The following is a 22402-nucleotide window of genomic DNA, read 5'->3' as shown; positions in this document are numbered from 1 at the left end:
GTTAAAAAAATCACTGTTTCATGCCATAATCCAGGGAAAAAATACGGGAATACTTTTGTTTGAAAAAAAATCAGACCATTCCTTTATGTCGTCAGTCCATCTTGAAGAAGACTATCCACTTACAGATTACTCCCATTGTTATCACCATTTTTATGGCTCCTTGTACTTTCATTTCATATGACTTCGTTTTGCGTGTTGTGGAGAGCCTTTTGCTTATTGCTACGAGTAGTTCTTGGATGGTGGAAAAGTTTGTGCGTCTTGTAGTCGACCTAACGTCCTACGTAGCATCTCGTCGCTTCAGTTCGTTTTTGTCCAACCGACCAAAACGCAAATCTGCAGAAATAGGGCTATAAAGTTTTTTTTATGAAATAGGCATAAATAATGACAACAAATTAATACAAAATTTGTTTAAAAATCTCTATACAAGTAAAAAAAATAATTTTCATTTGAATTTTATAAATAAAGACTTTCTCCGAACTACCGTTCACTTAACTCTATTTTGTTGAACAAAAACGAACTAAAGCGACGATCTGTCTCCCGAGGCACGTTTTAAACACATCGTATTTTTATGTAATAAATAAATATTGATTTATTTAATTTGATAGATATTTTAACAAGCAGATGAACTTTTTTAAGCATTAAATTATAATAATGGTGAAACGAATAGTGATTTGGCCGAATACCGGATATTCAGTGATCCCCAGCCGGATAGCCGGATATCGAATTTCTCTCTTAGTTAAAAACAAAAATCAAGTTGTGGTTCCGTGGCTACTGTCTCGGACTCTCGGCTCAAAGGTCCGTGGTTCGAACCCCTCTCTACCCTAACTTGATTCCCATTTTCTAATGGTGAGTTCTTTACAACTCGTTGAAAATAGCCCTCAAAATGGAAAATTCGGGTAAATCATACGAACCAAAAGATTTATTTTTATATAAAAAAAACTTTTGATGGGCATAAATCAAAAATGAATGAAAACATTTTAATAATATATTTGATGATCACTTATCGATTAATGAGTTGCATATAAATATGGATTGTACGTTTATGAATTAAATAATTATACTGGTTTTGCGTAGTTTCACCCCAAATGCTTTATTTTTTTCAGGAAAATATACCGAATATTAGGTATCCGCCAGATATTAAACTACTATATGGTATCCGACCAGATAGTAAACTGGGCCGGATACCCGATAGTTATCGGAAATCCGTTTAATTTCTAATGTATAGGGCTTTTGATCTGTCAGGGGATTAAATCTAGTATTCATTCCCATTTTATAACTGTAAGCTATTTACAACTCGTAGACAATTACATTTACAATTAAATATTAGGGTGGGTGTTATATTAGAATGAGGGTGTCAAGTGTCGAAAATATAAATATATATAAAATGTTAAGAATTAGAGATAAAATTTAATAAAATAAAATAAAATAAGATAAATTAAGACTTTATTATTGAAACTAAGTATAAGACAAAAAAGTATGTTTTAAGACGCGCATTTTTAATGTTATTTTTTTACAATCAAATGGATCAATAAGGGGAAAGTTCAAATTATATTCATTAGCAAAACGTATAATTGGATAGTTCTGGGCATAGTTCGTACGAACTGCTGGCACATGAAATAGAGAGCTCGACGTGTGACGGGTGCGGTAGCCGGGGACATTTAATGATAACTCCGACCAAAGAGCCGGACTAACAAGGCGCCCACTGAGTATGTCATGAAGCACCCCCATGTCCAACAGTAGACGGCGATCTTCTAAAGTAAGCAAGTGGTGTTTTTTGCAGGAAGACATATAATTGAGATCGGTATACCTGCATCTCCAGTTAAGATGTCTAAGAAATGTCCATTGAATTTTCTCAAACTTTTCTTTATGTGTGACATATTGTGGAGACCAAACAGAAGAGGCATACTCGAGCAAACTGCGAACCTGAGCAAAGTAAATTAAAAACACATTAACATTAACAAGAACGACATATGTATTTCTTTCATAGAACCATATACTTTGCTTTATATTTCTTTGCTTTTCTCTTCTTTCAAGACTTTCTTTGTCGCCTCTTCACAGTCGCGCGCTAAAATGCCAACAAATATTTCGGTAGTCAGATGGCAGAAGGGACCATCTGTAATTTTCAAAAATGTTTAGGAGAGCTGAAATACGACTCAATTTCAAGACTTCAATCCCTAAACTTAAATATTTTAGTGTTGTTTTCAATAATGAATTATCATTCTATATTATGTTTTTCTTTCTATTTGTATTTACTGAAATATTGATTAAAACTTTTGAAAATTAAAAAAACAGAAAAAAATACAGATGGTCCCTTCTGCCATCTGACTACCGATTTCAATACATATTTTATCTGTTTAATGTCGTTGTACTTGCATCCGAACAGTAGCGAAGGACGTTCAGAAGTGCATCAAATTACATATCAAACCACACTGTAAACGTCTAGAAACATTTCCGCCCCTATAATAATCTCCTCACAATAAATACCCAAATTGGCTGAAATCGGGCAAATTTTATTCTCCTTATAAGCGTCTAATTGTGACACTTTGGTTTGTTCCCTGAACGCGAAGTAAATATATTCAATGTAGAAAGTTCGCCGATCCACCGCAGCTAACTACTGCCCTGACCTCTGTAAAGTCTATGGTAATTTTTATCTTACGGTGACTCTAAACGAAAATATGAAACTAATTTATCAAAGATGGCGATTTCATAGATTTTATTGGAAAATTTACAAAACTTGGTATACGGAAACTTTAAACTATATTGATTGTAACAAATACCATAACAATATAATTTAGGTCCTTTAAACAAAATGGTGTATAGAACAAAAAAAATAGATAAATTTATTTTAATATTTTGTACACCAAAGTTTCAAGAAAATGTATGAAAAAAATTATAAAAATGAACTATTTCGAATTACGTCACAAGTTCTTCCGAATCAACCAATGATAGAGTGTTGTGATATGTTTCCGGTTTACGCTAATTCATCAATCAGCATAACTCACCGAAGAAAACTTGAGACGTCACACGCGGAGTAATTTCAACATTACAAACCTTATAAATCATAACGATACATATTTTTTTTTTTAAATTTGGCTTTATTTTAAAAAACATTAAAACTACTATTACCTGCTCTGCATTTGTGATAATCATAACACATATATCATTTCATTTATAAAACAATATAATTTCTTGAGTAAGTAGACAATAAGTTTTACAATTTCACAGTACATAAATAAAAACACCGACAGCCAGAGTCGTAGCTATAGCAACGAATTTACATAAATAATCGGAATTAATGAAATATGTACATGTATATTACAGTATATCATTCTCGCACGAATGTTTGCATGTATCGTAATTAGCCATATCTTTTTTTTTAATTGTTGAGGACAACGCAATTTTTCCTACATCTGAAATGCAGCTAGTAAGGGAACAACGTGTCTATCTCTTACACGTCAGTGTTAATTCTTTACTTTTTAAAACTATAGTATTTATAAGTACTTTTACTGCTGGATTTAAGTATCCCTTTCAAAATGCCTACGTTTCTTTTACCTCTCTTACTTTTTTTTAACCTACGCATGTTCGCTTTTATTAAGTCTACTCACATTATTTCATGTAATATTTAGCACTTATTCGTAATTATAAGTAACTCCCATTTTGAAAAAAAACCCTCGGCTTCCAAATTGCTTCTAGTCATGCCTGTAGGAAGAGCAATCAGATAGCTGAACATAATCACTTTAGAGATCACCTTTCGCATAAGTAAAACTATGTTTTTTTAAGAGGCAATACCACTTCAAATGAAGAATATTGTACTTTTATATTATTAGACTGTTGTTCAAGGTTTCCTGCCTTGATGAGTCAGACGTTGCGGAATTCTGATTGGCAACATTTGTATTTTTTATTATGTTTTATTAATTCGTCGAACTGAAAAAAAAATGTTTTTCACAAAATAACGAGAAAAGTTTGCAAAATTAAGAGAAAACGCGGTGCTCGAAAAAACCAATGATTTTTTTACACATAGTTTTTCTGTTACTCTCTCGCAGATGACTCCCCAAAATTTTGCGAAAAAAATAATCATTATGTTATTATATTACTTACGATTTTAGCCAACCAAAAATACCGCTAGAGTGTCAGAAAAACTATCATTACTCGTACTTAAAATAAAAATTGCAATAACTTAAAACTAACGGTCTTATACCCTATAATGAATTTATTTCAGTAAAACATTTTCTTTAAAGAAAGAGGCTACGCGGTATTGCCGAACCACCGACGATATTTAATGGCGGCCTCCGTAATTCAAGCCTCAATTTAGACGATTGGCTCACTTGCGGAAGGTTCTGGGTTCGATTCCCGGTGAAGGCACAAAAATTAAATACGTGGTTTTTCTTAAGCCTGGGTGTTCTGTGCTGTAATTTGTCACTGTAATTGGGCCTCCTGGCATGTTGTGGTGCAAACATGAAAAAAAAAAACAAATAAAATAAAATATAATAAAATAATAAATTAGATAGATAATACCTTAAATATCTCTATCCTTGTCGTAATTTATTAATCTTAATGACCCCCGAGGGGGTGAAATCCAGTATTTTGTCTATGAACATTTGGACAAACTCAAATATTGTAATGAAACCAACTGGTCCAAGAAGAAGTTTAAAAATTGAAAAATTGTTTTCAGGCGTTGCCTAGTATGTGAAATAATTCAGTCAGATGAATCTCATCACAACAATAAAGGTTTCAGCTCTTTAACTTCACTAACATCAACAGATGGAAGAATTGAAGAAATATGGATGCTCAAACATATGTAAAATGGTGAAGGTTACACAGTGTGTAAAGTGGCCACTTAAACCAGCCAATGGCAGGTCATAAGCCCTGTAAATGCCTTGACTTCCATGTTCTCCTATTTAAGGTATTCTCTATCCCTGTTGTAATTTGTTAATTATTTATTTGTTTTTCTGTAAATAAAGTTACAGTAAAATATTATTATGGTTAGTCAAATATAATGGTAAGCTGCGCATTATTGCTTCGGTTACATGGTTCGCCTCTGCTACCAGTATCATTGCCTAATTATTGCAACTGGCTGACTGGTGACTGGCTGACAGCTAGGACTGCGCAGTTCTTGGTAGAAGGTTGATTCACGTGTGTAGGTATCAGGGTTCTATCGGTTTTGTGTCTACCTATTCATAACATTTGGTTGTTTTTACGAATAAAATGATATGTTTGTTTTATTTTTTACAATTGCAGTGTAATTAACGCATTTTTGCGTCACAAACGACGATAATTTTCTGTTTACTTAAAATGAAAGTCTATATGAGAATAAAGGCACAGAAAACAATTACGAATTAAAACGCCATTTTATTTGATCTACGATCGTGTATGCATCATTAATTGACTAATAATGTTTAGTTTTAGGTACCTATCATGATTTAAATATGGAATTTTACGGAATTTGCTTCTTGACACTAACAAAGACGCCCATAATATGGCAATTTACATAGCATCCGTGTTTCAGTTTGGTATTTCCTTAACACAGTCGCTATTTCCTTTGTCAAATTCCGTTATAAAAGACAGATGATAACAGAAATTCTTCATTCTACCTACGTAAACTATATTAGAACATTACTGCAAATTTATCTTTATTTTAAACAAAATTGATGCAGTATCAAAAACTTAGTAACCATTTTAAAATGCTGATAGTTAAAAAATATATTAAGTTCTTTTTCTACCTTTTAACATAGTTAAGATTATGATTATAGTTTTAATTCGATATAAATAATTATAATTTAAATACTTAACTCCACAAAAACTAGTTTAGCGATAAGATTATAACCGCAGAAAACAGTACGAATTCGTTTTTATTTATGTAGGAAAGTTTTTCTAATATTACAATAAATATTTGTTTTCTATTCGTGTATTTTTCAATTGCTGATAGTCAGTATTTGCGATTTACAGATTTAAATTATTGTCAAGGTATACCTTAATCCATCTAACTTGACTTATAGTATGTAGTATTACTGTGAAATTGAATTGACAAAATATGATTTTATGTGGCAAAATAGTTGGTGACACTGTGGTGGTAATTGGTGACCCCAATTATGTAGTGAATTTTTTTGTTAAAATGAAATGGTTGGTTTGACTTACCGCAGTTTCGTTGCAAGGTTGCGGGAAATTAAATGAAAGATTTACTTACATTGTTCTGAGATTTAATAGATGATATGATGAATACAAGATATACAAAGATGTGACTAAATTAAGTACAACACTGAATGAATTAACCGTGACACGAATTCACACGATGTGGGTTATATTTGTAAGTTTTAGAAAGAGAGAGCAAAAGCCAACTGAACCGAAACCGACCGGGCACACGCAGATTCTGGCGAGCTCCGATCGTGCCGACGTCGGGCAGTTCCGGTGTGTCTTGCACGGGGTTAGTGGTAAAAATGCGGCGATAGTGAGTGCCCATAGCTTGTATTCTAGTTTTTTTCTTTTAAATTTAATTAAAAATAATTTTTACTTAACTACTTTGTTTTTATATGAGGACCAATGTACCAAAGTTTGGTCTAAATTTTAAAGGCGTAATCTGCCGGTCGAAAAGAAATTACCTATATTATACTTATTTTTTTAAATGGCACGACTTGGATAAAAACGGTGTTTTAAAATGGCTAAATCTTATGATTTTCTTACTTTTTATCGACCTACAGTCTTGAACCTTTAAGATAATTACGAGCGCATAATTTATTTTTAGTAATGCACATTTTTTATTGGTGTTAACAAGATATATAGTTTTTATACAACACGAATTTTCTACAAATATCATTTGCAACACTATTTCCACAATTAATTAAAATTAAAGTTTCTAGGAAATTAAGTGTGTTCGACTTTTATGTTTTTTTACGCCCACGTCTTAGTTATAAACTGTCATGTTTTTAAAACGGTGACTTAATTTGAAAAAAAATACTGACTCAACTGCGGCAGATGCTTTTTTATTTTGGCAAATAAATCACGACTTAAAAGAGTTATGTATTGCAGCCAATTTTCTCGTTTGCTTAACTATGCTTAGGAATTTCATTATATTCAAAGACAAAAAGGTCACACATGGGAATATTTAGAATTTTTTTTTTTTAATAAAATATTTTAACATTTTAGGACCAGATACAGCATGAAAAGTTACATCAAATTACATTTATGAAAGAATGACAAAATGCGTTTTATGAAAATAAAGCCCATTTTGTCAGTTTTGACGAAAACCAACATTAGTTTTGCAATTTTTTTGCCACGATATTCTCGAAATATCTAACATTGATTATAATTTTATAAAGAAATGAACTATTTTTCAATTAAAAGAAGATGGGCAAAATAAAAGTTAGTAAAAAAAATGTATTCACGTTTAAAAAATATTCATCCACCCGGACAACTGCATTGGTAAACCAAATGCGGGGTAGTTTGATCATCTGGTACATGAAGGTAGAGTGATCAGTCTTACGCTTCAGGTTCCAGTCCAGGAGCTTAAAATCAATATTTCTCTTTAAATTAATTTCAACAGAGAGGGAAAACATTTTTAGAAGGGAATATGGATGTCTAGGCATTTACATTAGTTATGACCTGTCATTGGCTGGTTAAAGTGGCCACCATACACACTGTGTAACATTCACCATTCTTAAATATGAATAACTCCCTAGGGAGGAAATCCAGCTAGTCTGCAAGGATTTGGACATACTCAAACATTGTTCAATATTTCTCGTTCAGCCTTTCTATTTCTATTTCACAGACAAAACTGTTTCTTTATTCGCCTGGATATAAAGTAAGGTGGAAATATTACTTGGATATAAGTTTTTTTTTAAATATCGTTGCGTAGGAATACAATTAATATTACTTTTGCCGGTATTAATTATAAATTATGGGAATCGAATGAACCGTCTTAGTTATACTGTGTAACAATAAACTTAGTATTTAATCTAATTACAGGTAATAAATGTTAATTGACAAACTCTTATAATTGGACGAGTGGGAGTGATCTTCAATTAATCACGTTGGATATTCAGTATAGTTAAAGCTCAACATAAGCTTTATATAACTAGTGTACGTTCAGTCAACCAGTTCTATCGAGATGGATTAATTAAATAAAATCGACTGTCCGTTTTCATTAACACTAATGACATTTTGATGACATTAATAGCGTTAGAATCATTTTACTATACTGCATCCAAATAAGCTTGAACCTACATATATTAAAACAAAACCTAAACTTCATACATTCACAGAATTGCCAATAATTTTAATTGAAAAAATAACAAAATATGTATGAATAAATTTATTCATTAATTTCAAATGACATTTGTTTACGCATTCACTCACTAATGACACCCAGTTTGGGTTCAAAAATGGCTTTGGTACCCGGGAAGCGCTTACAACAATAAATATATTGCTGCAAAACTGTTTTGACCAAAGAAATGACATCTATGCTTTTTTTATTGATTACGAAAAAGCATTTGACAAAGTAAAACACTAAACAAAACGTCGAAATATATTAATTGGATATAAACATAAGGAAGGAAAGCAATTAAGGATACAAAAAATCATTTAATTTAATGAAGTGCTTAATACAGAAAATTCATATTATTCTTGAGCTTTAACCAAATTAATTAATTCATTATTCGTCCCAACTCAGCGCAAGATTTCTGTCTCGTGGAGTTGGGAATAATGTTTCAAAAAAATGTATCGTAAAGTTTTGTGAATAAATATAAAAAATACATAGATATATGCATATATTTGGGTGGGTCAAAATCAGTGATTTTTAAATAATAAAATTTAAACAGGGCTATATATATATATATACTTTAAACAATCCTAAATTTCACGAATTGTAATGCAAAGGACCTAAAATTTGGAAAAAAATACAAAAAACACCGAATTTCAATTTTTCGCTCAAAATGTACGAGTAACTTATTTTTACTTTTAATTTCATCTAAGCACTTGATTTTATTTCTCTTATGATAGAAAAATATATTTAAAGACATTTTGAGTATGCGCAAAAAGCAATATTAATAAAAAAATAAAAAAATTGGGGTTTATACCGTTTACATTTTGCAGCTCTCCGCCATTTCACTTTTTTGAACTCACCAAGAAGAGGTGGCTTTTATTAGAGTTCCATTTACACGCTATCAAACCAACCAACCATCCGGGGTTTATTATTTAATATTATTTTGGTAAGGACGTTGTCTTAAAATCAGACTTAATATAATTTTGGCATCATCGATCTTGATAAAAAAATTGCTATAAAAAGCCATCTCAATTTTTGTCAGCTTACTTAAGTTGCAGACTCTGTGACAATGTTGACGACGCATCTTTCGACTGCTTAAGTATGGCACGGAATAATCAAACTCACGCATCTTGTAAAACTGATGAAATAGTCTTTGTTGTCAAACTTCTCAACCCGCCCTAATATAAATCCCTACATGAAAAAATATTTAAATCTAACACTGTCTATTGTTTCGTAAAATTCCGATCACGTAATCCATATAACAAACCCAAGTCAGATATTTTACTTAAATTAAGAAGCGACATTTAGAAACGTTATTTGTTCATTCGGCGCAGCGTTCTTCTACAAACTTCAGCATTAAATGTGAAATGAGGCTGTGATTCATACTCTTCAGCCCGAGTCACGATTTTCATACAAAGGCATTCATTCATTATTGTATCATAATAAATCTCCATATTAAAGCACCAAGTTCCCCAAGAAACGACTTTCCGATACTTTGCAATTTAAATTATCGCTTATAAAGGAAAGTCCCAAGTTTCCACCATGATAACCTCTCTCTGTGGACGTTTCACGCTATTGAATAATTTTTCTCTCATCTTCAATTTATTTTTTTCCCAAAAAATATTAAATGTAAAAAGTTTTTGATTTTTCGTCGAGAATTAAAATAGTTTATTTAATTTAGGTAAGAACATTAATGCGCAAAATATATTAGATCTTATCAACGCGGAAGTTTAAAAAATACTGAAAAAATATTTTTATGTAGCGTGTTATCATCCCTGTGATTTTTTGAAGTTTTGTCATTTGAAAATTATTAACACCGCCCGTGATGAGTACCAGTCGGTGAGTTTTCTTAACATCTAAAAGGAAAACCCCATGCCTTTTGAAACACACTAAACGTTGAAAAACATGGCTGTCCGAAAACCGAAAATCTATCGCAACAATATCATTGGTTGATTCGGAAGAACTAGTGACACTGTTTAACTAATTTTTAATATTTTTTTCTTACATTTTCGAGAAACTTTACCGTACAACAAAATGCTTTGATATTAACCGCATTTACGAAAACGATGTGATGATGATGGTGATTGTGTTTCTATGTGCTTCAGCTGCAGATTTTGAATCCAGTAAAATTCCCCATAAATACTTCTTTGCAACAATAACTTTTGAAATGTAAACATCAAACATCGTTGTCCCAGTTTCAAATCGTTTTGACTTAGTAAAAAATAGTGGTATTAAATTGAAAAGTGTATTTGTTACAGATGTTACATTTGTTTTTTTACTACTATTTTCTACTAATGTAAAATTGATGTTTTAGTAGTTTTTGTTGCAATTTTTTCGTTATTTTTATTTTAATTTTGTAAAAGGTTCATTGAACCGTGTATAAATAAATAAATAAACAAATAAATAAATAAATGCTTATTTTATGGCACAAAATTCAACATGCTTAAAACTATGAAAAATAATTTGTTTACGCTTCGACGGAATAAAATATACTGTCATTTTAAGCCTAATGGTGGAGATTCACGATAAATTTGGCTGAAGTATTGCTTGATGTAAAAAAGGTAAGACAATACCATCTGTCGGGAAACATTATCGTCATCATAATTCCGCTTTCCGCATCTAATGGTGCATAGGGCACTGCATTGGTAGACCAATCGCAGTGTATCTTGATAAATTTTGTTACGTGAAGGTAAGATGATCAGTCTTAATTTTCAGGTACCAGTCTATGAAATATTCTATTGTAAAAACACCTTTTTAAATAAATATATTTTACAATCTGTCGAGAAACAAGATCTGTCGGAAAACAGCGAAAACTTTTTCATGTCCATTGTCCATATTATATAAATGCTTTTTTAATGATTTACCTAATTTTGTGTCCATTAGTAATTTAATTATTTAAGAGTCGTACCAGAAACTTAGAATCAAGTTTTGGCAAAGTGGGATATGAACCTTGGACCTCTGATCCATGAGATTATGACACTACCACGATCATAATTATTTGACCCCAAAGTTCATTTTACGCTTTTTGAAATATTATCTTAAAATGGGACAAAAAGCTGTTATGGCAGTTTTCGAGTGTGAAAATATTAGCTACTCGTCTTTATGTGCAACAAGGTCTCATTATTCGTGAAACACTATACCTAAGATATGGGAGTATTATGAAACTTCCACTTCGCCATTACTAACGGCTAGATAGGGGAGTTTCCATAGGCATTCACCAAGAAAGCTTCAGCACCTACAAATAGTACCCAACATAAACCATCACAAAGTAACATGTCGTTAGTATTTTATACTTCTAGCTAGGTGGGTAGTGAGTAAAATACGGAAAATAAATATTGTGCCGTATTTCAGAAACGTCATTTTCTCAAAATGAAATAAATCATCGTTGATATATCAAAATATGATATATTATTTCATGAAATATTTTTAGTGTGCCTAAATGTTTGTATATCTGCACCCAGTGGTGCACAGGGCACTGCAATGGTACTCCAATTGCAGCGCATCTGGATTATTTTTGTTACATAAGGTAGGTGATCAATCTACTTAAAAATTTCCAAAATTTTATTCAAATGTCAATTTTACGGTTATTATTATTGTGGACAACTTATATAGCGCCATTTTCGTAATATAATACCTCGGGAGCGCTTTACAAAGTGATTATATAAAGATGTATTTTTTTTTCAATTTAAGAAAAATAATGTATATTGTCACCACATGCTAAGGATATATTCAAATGATTTAGAGAATAAGTGGGTTTTAAGTTTCTTCCGAAACATCACTTCCACTATCACAGTTTCGGACTTCTGCTGGGAGAGCATTCCATGCCGTAGGGCCTGCGACTGCAAATGCGCGTTTGCTGAATTTAGTGCGCTGTTTGCGTAGAGGTATAATAACTTTTCTTTTCGACGTAGATGTAGGTGATCTAAGCGTAAGACGTCTGTCAGCTAGTTCATCTGGAATGCAGAGTTCCCTTAGATATTCTGGAGCAGAGCTGTGCAGTGACTTATACATAAGCCAACAGAGTTTGTATTCCACCCTATCTATTTGTGGAAAACGTAGCCAGTGTAATTCCTGAAGTAGTGGAGTGATATGACTGAACTGCTTTCAATACAGACTATAGGCGAGTCATTTTTTTCATTGGTAGACCTGCGTAAATGGCATTACAATAATCGACTCTAGACACTACAAACGCATTCATTAATTGACGGACGGCATCAACTAGCAAATTTTTGCGTATGCATTTAATCTGTCTCAGCTGGTAAAAGCATGAACTTATCGTTCTACCAATTCGAGCGTCAAGAGAAAGGTCAGAATTAAGAAAGACTTCCAGTAGTTTAACGGTGGGTAAAGCTCGGGTTTCCTAGGACAGCGGTGCCCGTATTTTAACGGCCGTAGTGAACATTGATGCGGTTGACAGCCGTCGTAACGGTGACTAGAGAGTGGTTTCCTATAAAAATGGTGTTGATAACACCGTTAAAAAATAAAACCACTCTCTAGTCACCACTACGACGGCTGTCCACCGCATCACCGTTCACTACGGCCGTTAAGATACGGGCACCGCTGTCCTAGGAAACCCTAGCTTAAAGCGATACTCCCTACATCGGGTAGTGCCGTATCCTGAATTAAATTATGTCGTCTGGCTGAAGCCATCCATAAAAATTAGAATAGTTATACATAGAAAAAATCGTTCCGACAGAAAGAAAATAGTAGGAAGATATTGTATTACAATTTTATCTAACCGAGCATGTTTGTTAAATTATGATCTGTAACCGTGTTTGTATAACCGTGGTAGAGCATAGTATTTTTTTTTATGTATTGATGTCGTCGCTTCAGTTCGTTTTTGTCCAACAGACCAAAATACTAATCTGCAGAAATAAAGCTTTAATTTTTTTTATGAAATAGGCACAATTAATGACTACAACTTAAGACTTGTTAAAAAGCCTCTAAAACAATAAAAAAAAAATGCTTTTAAAACGATAAAATGATTTTAATTTTACTAAAAAAGGCTTTCTCAGAACTTCCGTACACTGACTCAATTTCGTTTAAAATGGTATGTTGGACAAAAACTAATTAAACCGACGATGTGTTGCCTTATGCTCCATCGACTGCAGATATGATTATTATTTTTGATGTATGATTGCATGAATTTTTTTATTGATTTTTTGTAAATGACCCTTGGGCGTAAATGAACGAAATAAATAAGACTTGTGCTTTTTTTTTATAAAAATGATGTTTTTTTTTTACATTTCTTGTCTTGGCGAAATAGATCGTTGGTTAGTAAATAAAACAGTCAAACTAAGGGAAAAAGTATAATAAACATATTTTTTTAAATTATCTTCTCAAATTTTATATCCAAACGATAAAAAAGTCGAACCCAGTTTTACTTTATTTATTTTATTTGGTTTGCATGGTTAATTTTCATAAAAAATAATGGTGAATAATGTAATTATAAGTATAAAAAATAATCTTGACAGAATACGTATAAGAATGGCGTTAACACCACAGAGTTTTCTGTATTGAAATAGAATACACTTGCATTTTAAAAAAATGTTTATCTACAGGTTATCGACAAAGATGCTTTAAATGTTCATACAAATATACACATTTTTGCACGTAAATATCGATTTTACTCTATACCGTCTCGATATGTACCGATGAAGATGGCGTTTGTAGTCACCGCCCTAAAGTGGACTGAAGGTCTTGTGAAAAAGATCAAGAGGTACTTTGAATAAATAATATTGCTTTAGTTCACCTAGAGAATGTTTTTTATGTAAATGTATTTTTAATACTTTTAAATATTTTAATATATATACAATATATATTTTGCACATACCTAATGGCTGAAATTAAAGTCAAAATATTATATAAATTTATACAGGGTGTTCTTTAAACCCTGTCACATCCGAAACCACGATGATCAGTATGAGCAGGAAGACATATTAGCACATTAAAATATTTTTTTAAAACGAATAAAATTTAAAAAAATAAAATATCGAAAACAGCAAATGGTTGCTAACTTCTGCAAGGGTGAAACGAAAAGGGGGGAGTCTGATACTGCGCCGCGCTCCCTTACTTCCTTCCTGCAGAAGTAAGCAACCATTTGTTTTTTTTAAATATTTTATTTTTAAAATTTTTCTTTGTTCTAAATATTTTTCTAAAATATGCTAATATGTCTTCTTGCCCATACTGATCATCGTGGTTTCGGATGTGACAGGGTTTAAAGAACACCCTGTGTAAGTCTACCTTAAATGTATCCTAAATAAATAAAATCCATGTTTATATTAATATCATCATCATTCCCTTTCCACACCTAATGGTGCATAGGGCACTGCACTGGTATACCAATTGCAGCGTATCTTGATCATTTTTGTTACATGAAGATAACATGATCAGTTTTACGCTTCAGGTACCAGTCCACGGACTATGAAATGTTCCAGTGTGAAAACACCCCTTTAAATAAATATTTTATACCAACCATATCGGGAATATAATCCGAGACCTCTTGCGTGGTAGGCAAACGCGCTGACCATTACACCACGAGGCCGACAAAATATTTATACAATAAATATCATAGTCTTTTTTAATCATTCTCCGTTTGATAATAGGTATTGCAGCTACATAAAATTTTGTTACTTTAACTTTTTATCTGTTTACTGGCGTATGTAAATAGAGTCGTTAGGTATATTATTTTCTGGCATACACTCTTGGAAATCACTTAATTTATGTTTTTGGGTACACAAAACATACTCAAGAAAATAAGAACAGTACAGTTGTTTAAATATTTGAACAAATCATTCATACGACACAGTTTATAAAAAACAGAAAATAACAAGCTTGACTAAACGTATTTTATTACTGGTCTTAGTACGTAGAGCTATAGGCATATAACCTTTCCAACGCTCATGGGAGACTACAGTGTAAAAATATAAATATATTATAATTTATTTTTAACATTATTTACGAAATTTGATTTGAACATAGGTACCAGGATAATAAAGCAACAATGTAATATATGTCTGATTTTAAGTCTGAGATATGCGTTTAATATAAAAATGTAGACGATGTAAATATTGATTTAGGGCAAGGGAAAATTAAAACAAAATATTTCATAAAATTATATAATATATACCAAACACTTTATATAGTAAATTTAGAAAATATAACATAAAAATAATAATAATGTAAAACTAACACAATAATAAAATATCACTATAAGACAAATGTATGTATGTAACACATTTAGTAAATGTAATGAAAATAAAACATAACAATGATAATGCAATATAAAAAAGTAAAAAAACTGTTACAATTTATAAAAAATTATAAAACATATATGCAGTAAATGTAGCGAATATAAAACTAATTAATAAAAAAAAAGTATTTATTTATTTATTTTTAACAAAAACTATTCTTAAAAATATTAACTACTGATCACGATTAGGTGTGTCATCACTTTCGTCATCAGACACGCTAAAAAACAAATCACTGTTTTCGGTGAAATCATCAAATGCAACGTCCTGTTCCCATTTTTTTTCTAGTATTTTGCATATATACCCGCAGACGTTATCCGACTGAATCCTGGTGCAATCACCTTTTCTTTTACCAATTTTTTGACAGAACTCAACGTTATTTCGACATTTGTATATGCTACATGCCCCATTATAACTGACCAAACCACTGAAAAAAAAAAAAAATACACATCAATTTGAAAACTTAACCGTTCTTTTGTTTTGTTTATATAAATGGCAGTAAAAATACATATTTAATATCTTGTTGCTAGCATAAAAAAATGTAAAAATAACTTTTTCAAAATAATTAATGCATTTTTTATTAATATTAATATTACTAAAAATATTTTTCATTGTTCATTAAAACTAATATTAACATAAAACAATTACCACCATCAACGCTTCTTTGTATTTTTAAACATATACCACGACTTCCTTGATTTCTCCGCGCAATGCCCTTCCTTGTCCCAACTTCGTAGCTTCAATCGTGGTCATTGTATTTTTCTTGAAACATACAGACGTACGATCAATTCGAAAGTTAGAGACGTACTGATAGGTATATTGAGAACCCTTTGGAGTGGACATTAGCCAATCAAACGACGTGATTTTACTAACACATTTACATACCTGCATATACAAATGATTTGTTTAAGTGTTAGTGTTGGAAAGGTGAAGTGGCGGGCACTCTACTAAAATAAGTTTTAGTGTTTTATTTTTTTTAATTAAAAATATACTAGCTTTTAACCGCGGCATTGTGTTAGGGAGAAATGAGTTAGGTAATTAATTAGTTTTGTAGTTTATCAATAAGAATTTTTCGGATGAAATAATATTTTTTTCGAGGTAGAAAATAGCTTGTATCAATTATCGCTCCACTAGCTATCACCATGAAAAAAATATGACGATCCACTAGTCTATGGCAAATTATTCTGTTTACAAATCCAAAATTCTATTACAAAACTAAAATAAAATAAAAAAAAATAAAAAAAAATACTTTCATAATTTCAACACCATAATATGCACGATGTATTTACAATTATTAATCGTACTGGATTATAAAAATATCAATTGTTCATAATGATTTTTGTCAATATCCCCAAACACTAGTAGAAAGTATTCACTTCTAAATTTATTTATTTATTTATTAACGGACATTGTTCATGTATACAATTTATATGGTTTAAATATTACAATGAAAGAATAGTTAATAACATTTAAAAAAAAGAAAAGAAGCATTGACAAACATAAGGGACATCAATACAAGATCTGGACTATTTATTTAGTGCTCGTTTAAATCGTTGTAAACTTAAACCAAAAAAGTCCAGATCTTGTCTTTAGTATGACAATACGACAAAGACGGGTCAAACTATGCTGATCGATGAATAGTACTTCATTATTTCTCAACCTACGAGTCGCAACATGGAATTTTACTTGTCCCAGTAATGATGGAACATCGATTATACTATTTAGTATGCCGAAAATATATATAGAATCAATATTGGTTCTACGTTTTTGTAGACTAGAAATATTTAACATTGACTCTATATCAGCATAAGAATAATTAACTCTCTCTAGTCCAAGTATCCATGTGTCAGCACATAACATTTATTTATTAATTTTACAATACGCCCAAGGGGCATTTACAAAAAATATACAGGTAAGTACAAACATAGTGCGTAAAAATTTAAAAGATAAACAATGCTTTTTTGTATACATTTAGAAACAATAAGAAGCATACTGCCATGCAAAATAAAAAGTTAAACTTTACATAGTAAAAAAGAAAAAAAAAATAAATGGATATAATAAAAGTAATTGAATTAAAAAGCAAATTGTAAATACTTGTAAAAAATTCAAACAAAAAAAAAATACATTTTAATATACTTATATGAATAAAAAAATGGTATCAACAAATTATTGTTAAAAATAAACAATGAAAATTAGTTAACATTAAGTATATATGTGAAAATAATATAATATAAAGTACACAAAAATATTTGATAAATTAATATCAGAAAGAGATAAGATAATAATAATTCACATCAAAAACAGAGAAAGAATTGTATGAAAAAGAAAGTTTTATTACTACATTAATAATTTGTTTCAAACAGTTATTAATTAAGTAATAAAACGTATATAAATAAACGTAAATAAAGAACGTTTTAAAATTGATAATGAAAGAATAACTAACATGTGTCGAGAGATCGCTTAGATATGTAAGTAATAGCCATAGAATTAAGAATAGTCCAGAAACCGCATACGCACATCAAACTGAAGGCGACTAAACTACTCATAAATGAGTAGGTTTACGTTTTGACCCATTAGTTTTTTTGTAGACGTCGCTCAGTACGCAACTCCTGATTTGAATTCGACTATGCCGTGTCCTTTTAAAGTGTAAAAATACTGCTAGGATCCTAAAGAAACAGCATGCAATCACATTTCACGTGTAATTAGCAAATGAATGTGTATGTAACAAATGCATTACTTAAAAATTTAATTATTTTTCCATCTGTTAAATTGTTGAAGAAACGAAATGAACATTTCGTTTGTGTTGCCAGGGTAGTAAATTTTTTTACCCTACTTTGCTCATCTAATGAGAGAACTAAAGATAATTGGATATTGGGTTAAACAACTTTATCATAGACATATGACCGATATTATCTTTAAAACATCAACTATTATTTAACAGGATATAAAAATGTCCGTTTTATGTAAAAAAAAAATTGTTTCAAGTTTAAAGTTCATTCATTCAATTACTCTTATTAAATGACCCTTTACTTATCTACTCTGTTGTGTCAATCAATATTTCCGCGTGCACAATAAAATTTAAGAGAAATTAACAGATTGCTTTTTTTTTACCTTACATTTGTTTTATAATTATATTTTTTCTCATCGTGCAACATTACTCGGCGGTATCACGAATGCGCGCGGCGAAAGTAAGGCATAGTGGGGGAATTATTGGACACAGTCCGATGTATTCAAATATGATTCTACGCCCCTATTAATTCTATGGTAATAGCTAAATATTTTTCAGCGTTTGAAATCATCTTTGAATCTTAGCACAGTGAAAATATGTTATATTATGTTTTCAGAGTTCCGAGAAAAAGGTCCACGTTAAGCCATGTATCTTCATATACACTGTAATATAACACGACGGTGACATGTTTATTTAATAATAAGGATAAATAAATCTTTCCAACTTAATCTTGTACTTTGGTTTGTTTTTGCCGTTTTACTTTTGAATACAAAAACATTTTTGATTAGTTTTTAATGAAAAAATATTCATAAAAAAACTATCAAGGTAACACTGCAATGTTTAAGTGTAGTGCCTTATGCAATATAAGTGTCAATATTGGGGTGAATATTAAAATTCAAAATAATAGTAAAAATAGTTATAATTATATATTTTTATTGATAATCATCATTTACCTATTTGCACCCAGTGGGCAGTTGTGTAAAGGGCACGGCTCGGGCAAACTAAATCCAGCTATTTTAATCATTTGTCAAATATGGGCAAGGTGATCTTCTTTACGCTTCAGTTTTAAGTCTAGGCACAACAAAATATTGCGATGTAAAACTACATTTAAAAACAATATTTCAAATCGACGTTTCCAGGAATTCAGCTCATTATCATAATCATAGTAAGCGAACGCTCAGATGAAAATGGGATATAAAAAATGTTTTTCACACGCGATAAAAATTAAAGCATTAAATTGTGCGGCAAAGTTTTCATAAAATGTATGAAAATTTAACAAAAATGATTTCAATAAAAATGAACTACTTTAAATGATGTCGCAAGTTTTTTTTAATCAACCGATGATAGAGTGGTGTGATAGGTTTCTGGAAAGCCAGCTCACCAATCAGGAAATTTCTCAGAAGAGAACTAGTGACACCGGCGTGGAGTAATTTAAAAAATCGTAGCGATGACAATACGATGCATGAAAAGAAAAATATTTGTTTTGGCTTAGTTTGATAGTCTATTAACAAAAAAATCTTTAAAAACCGTTGAAATTCCTCATTTAAGTAAAGTAAATGTTGGCGCTGTAACTTGCCATCTTCAGATATTACCAGAACGTCTTTTCAGATCTTTTTTTACCTATCTAAGAATCGAACCCGGGATTTCGTAGCCTTTTAATTATAACACCGCGAGGTAAATAATTTCTCAATCAACATTGGCCGCGGCTTATTGTCTAGAATTCCGTGTTAAGGTCACACAAATGAACAATTACTTTATTACAGTTTTTCCTTTAAATATCATAAAACGAATGTGATAGCGTTAAGAGAACTGTTTTCTCAGAGATTAATACTGTAACTACATAGCAGGGGCGAACTGTGTATAGAAGCGATTATGCTCAGCTTACATATTTGACTATCCATAATAATGTTTTATGGTAACTTTATTTACAGAAAAACAAAAAAATAATGACTTCTTCTTAGAAATCATTGTCACCATTTGTATTTTTCTCAAAATAAAAATAAAAATATTAATAAAACGCGCTCAGCGCCAGCAATGAGCCAAGGAACTAGCTGATTACTCCAGCTTATTTCTGCATACAAATAAGCGTACTATATTTTAAACATCTTAAACCCAGTGGCGGGATTTTTCTCGAGTCAACTTACAATTTTTTTAAAGATTCGTGATTTGGAAAACAGTATTTTAAACATTATTTCTTAAGGACTATTTTTCTTTGAAGATGATATTTTTGAGATATGACTAGCAACACATGTGGCGCTCGACGCGGCTGTTTTTGGCATTATTCATTTCTTGAACAAATCAACCAGTTGACATTTCAATCGTCATGAGAATACCTTATAATGACTGAATTTATTGTGCTATTTTGATAAACTATGTGTTAAATTAATGGATATATAATAAAACTTCGCAATATATCACGAAATTACGTCGTTTGAGTTGATGAATGAATGTTGTTGTATCACGCAGAACCACAGAAAAAATAGCAATTTATAGTATATATCACTTACATTATATTATGTACCTACTATGTAGGTACAAATCAATGATATTTTTTAATAGCTTACCTGTTAATAAAATCACCATTCGCCACTGCTACATAGCTCATTAGCAGGTATTTCGTCAAAACGGTTATCTTATCAGGCGTTTGGGATTGTAAATCTGACGAGTCAAGAGAATCAGCGAACTGTCGTAAACATTGCCTGTGAATATTCAAGGCACATGTTTTCGAGATTGAAACGCGAACTCACAAGTCAGCAGCAGTCGCGTTTGTCTTTGAAAGAAAGTCGGTTGTTTAGTTAATGATATAAAATAAATGAATTACTAGATCTGTGAAAAGTTATGTGTTCCATGCGCCGACATTACAAAACATGTGTTGTAAATGAAAACCAATAAAATCTTATGTTTATTTTTGTGGAACACAGGTTAATATGTGACACGTAATTTTAATACATCGATATGAATACCTCTACGAAAACTGAAAGAAAAAATAGTTTCTGTAAGTATGTTTCTTTATATTTTTTAATGTTTGAGATTTCTAAAATAATTAAATTATTTTTATCGGTAAGATATCATAAAATGTGATTGTGCTATTTTTATGTAATATTTAAATTTTCTGACGAAGGTCAATAAAACCATACACTATGAAATTTATGTAAATGTATTTTAACATATTACAAAAGACATGCGGAACATTTTACAGAAGGGAATATAGAAGCCTAGGCATCCACAGGGCTGGTTTGAGTGACCACTTTACACATTATGTAACATTCACCGTTTTGCTTATATTTGAACATCTACATTCTTTCGGTTCTTTTATCTGTTGACGATTGTGAAGTTCAAGAGCTGAAACGTTTATTTTTTCGGGTGAGATTCATTCGATTTTTTATTTTTATTTTTCATTTGTTTATTTTTCCATACACATATTATTTACAAAGAAATATAATTACTAAAATACACTTTTAGAAAATAGATCTTACAATTAAGCTAGAACATAAATTGGAAAAAATGCCCACAAAGACTTCAGCGTCTGAGCGTGGGCTATTCCTTTTTTAATTATTAAAAAGTTAATAGCATATATTATATATATGGTATGACATGAACATGAAAAAAAAAGAAAAAGAAAAGAAAAACCAAATTAATGTATGCTGATATTGCGAAAACATGATTTATTTGCAAAATGCATTTATTTTTAATTTTAATTATTTTTTTAAGAATGTATTTTTTTAAGAAAGAAAGAATCTATTCTCCCATGCTGATCCAAGACCTCAAACCTACTTTAAAATGTACCAGTGATTTGATGTTTTGTAGTTCCTTGGTTAGAAAATTGAAGGATCTAGGACCAACATGTGAGGAGTGCCTCTGTGCGAGCTTAGTTCTGCATCCTGGAACTGACAGTACACTATCGAATCTATTACTATATTACTAAACAATTCTCTATACAAGTAAACATATTTTATGCACTGAAATATATATAATTTTCTAAAATTAAGGAGTCCACTCTCTACGTATAATTTATTACTAGGAAATAGTTTATGTTTTTTGTAAATTATTTAAATTTTATTGAATTATTTCACCTACATACTGGGTGACGCCTGAAATATTTTTCAATTGTTATACTTCTTGTTGGAAGAGGTGGATTTATTTACAATGTTTTGTGTTTGTCCAAATTTT

General features: G+C 30.9%; 1 protein-coding gene and 1 long non-coding RNA gene across 8 annotated transcripts in view; one reads left to right on the top strand and one right to left on the bottom strand.

Annotated features, from left to right (window-relative positions):
* Eip63F-1 (Ecdysone-induced protein 63F 1) overlaps nucleotides 1-22402 on the top strand; it is a 176142-nt gene that overhangs the window by 78938 nt on the left and 74802 nt on the right. The window contains exon 1 of one of the 6 annotated variants that reach the window (XM_088243346.1): nucleotides 21009-21227. The exons of the other annotated variants lie outside the window; for them this stretch is intronic. Within the exon in view, the coding sequence (XP_088099472.1) occupies nucleotides 21188-21227 (40 nt within the window). The 5' untranslated portion in view covers nucleotides 21009-21187. Of the gene's footprint in view, nucleotides 1-21008; nucleotides 21228-22402 lie in introns of those variants that run through there. 6 annotated transcript variants of the gene reach the window in all.
* LOC148283732 (uncharacterized) lies at nucleotides 1427-20926 on the bottom strand. Of its 2 annotated transcripts, none has more exons than XR_015825518.1 (2): nucleotides 20797-20926; nucleotides 1427-1915 (listed from the first exon to the last, which is right to left on the bottom strand). It is a non-coding gene; the product is annotated as an uncharacterized LOC148283732 (long non-coding RNA). The 2 variants fall into 2 exon arrangements; XR_015825517.1 differs by having other exon boundaries at nucleotides 1427-1923; nucleotides 20797-20908.

This window comes from Micrasema longulum, unplaced genomic scaffold, assembly GCF_059751315.1.
Source record: "Micrasema longulum isolate JH-2025_06_02 unplaced genomic scaffold, ASM5975131v1 h1tg000206l, whole genome shotgun sequence".
NCBI lineage: Eukaryota > Metazoa > Arthropoda > Insecta > Trichoptera > Brachycentridae > Micrasema > Micrasema longulum.
This window is presented reverse-complemented; position numbering and strand designations above follow the sequence as displayed.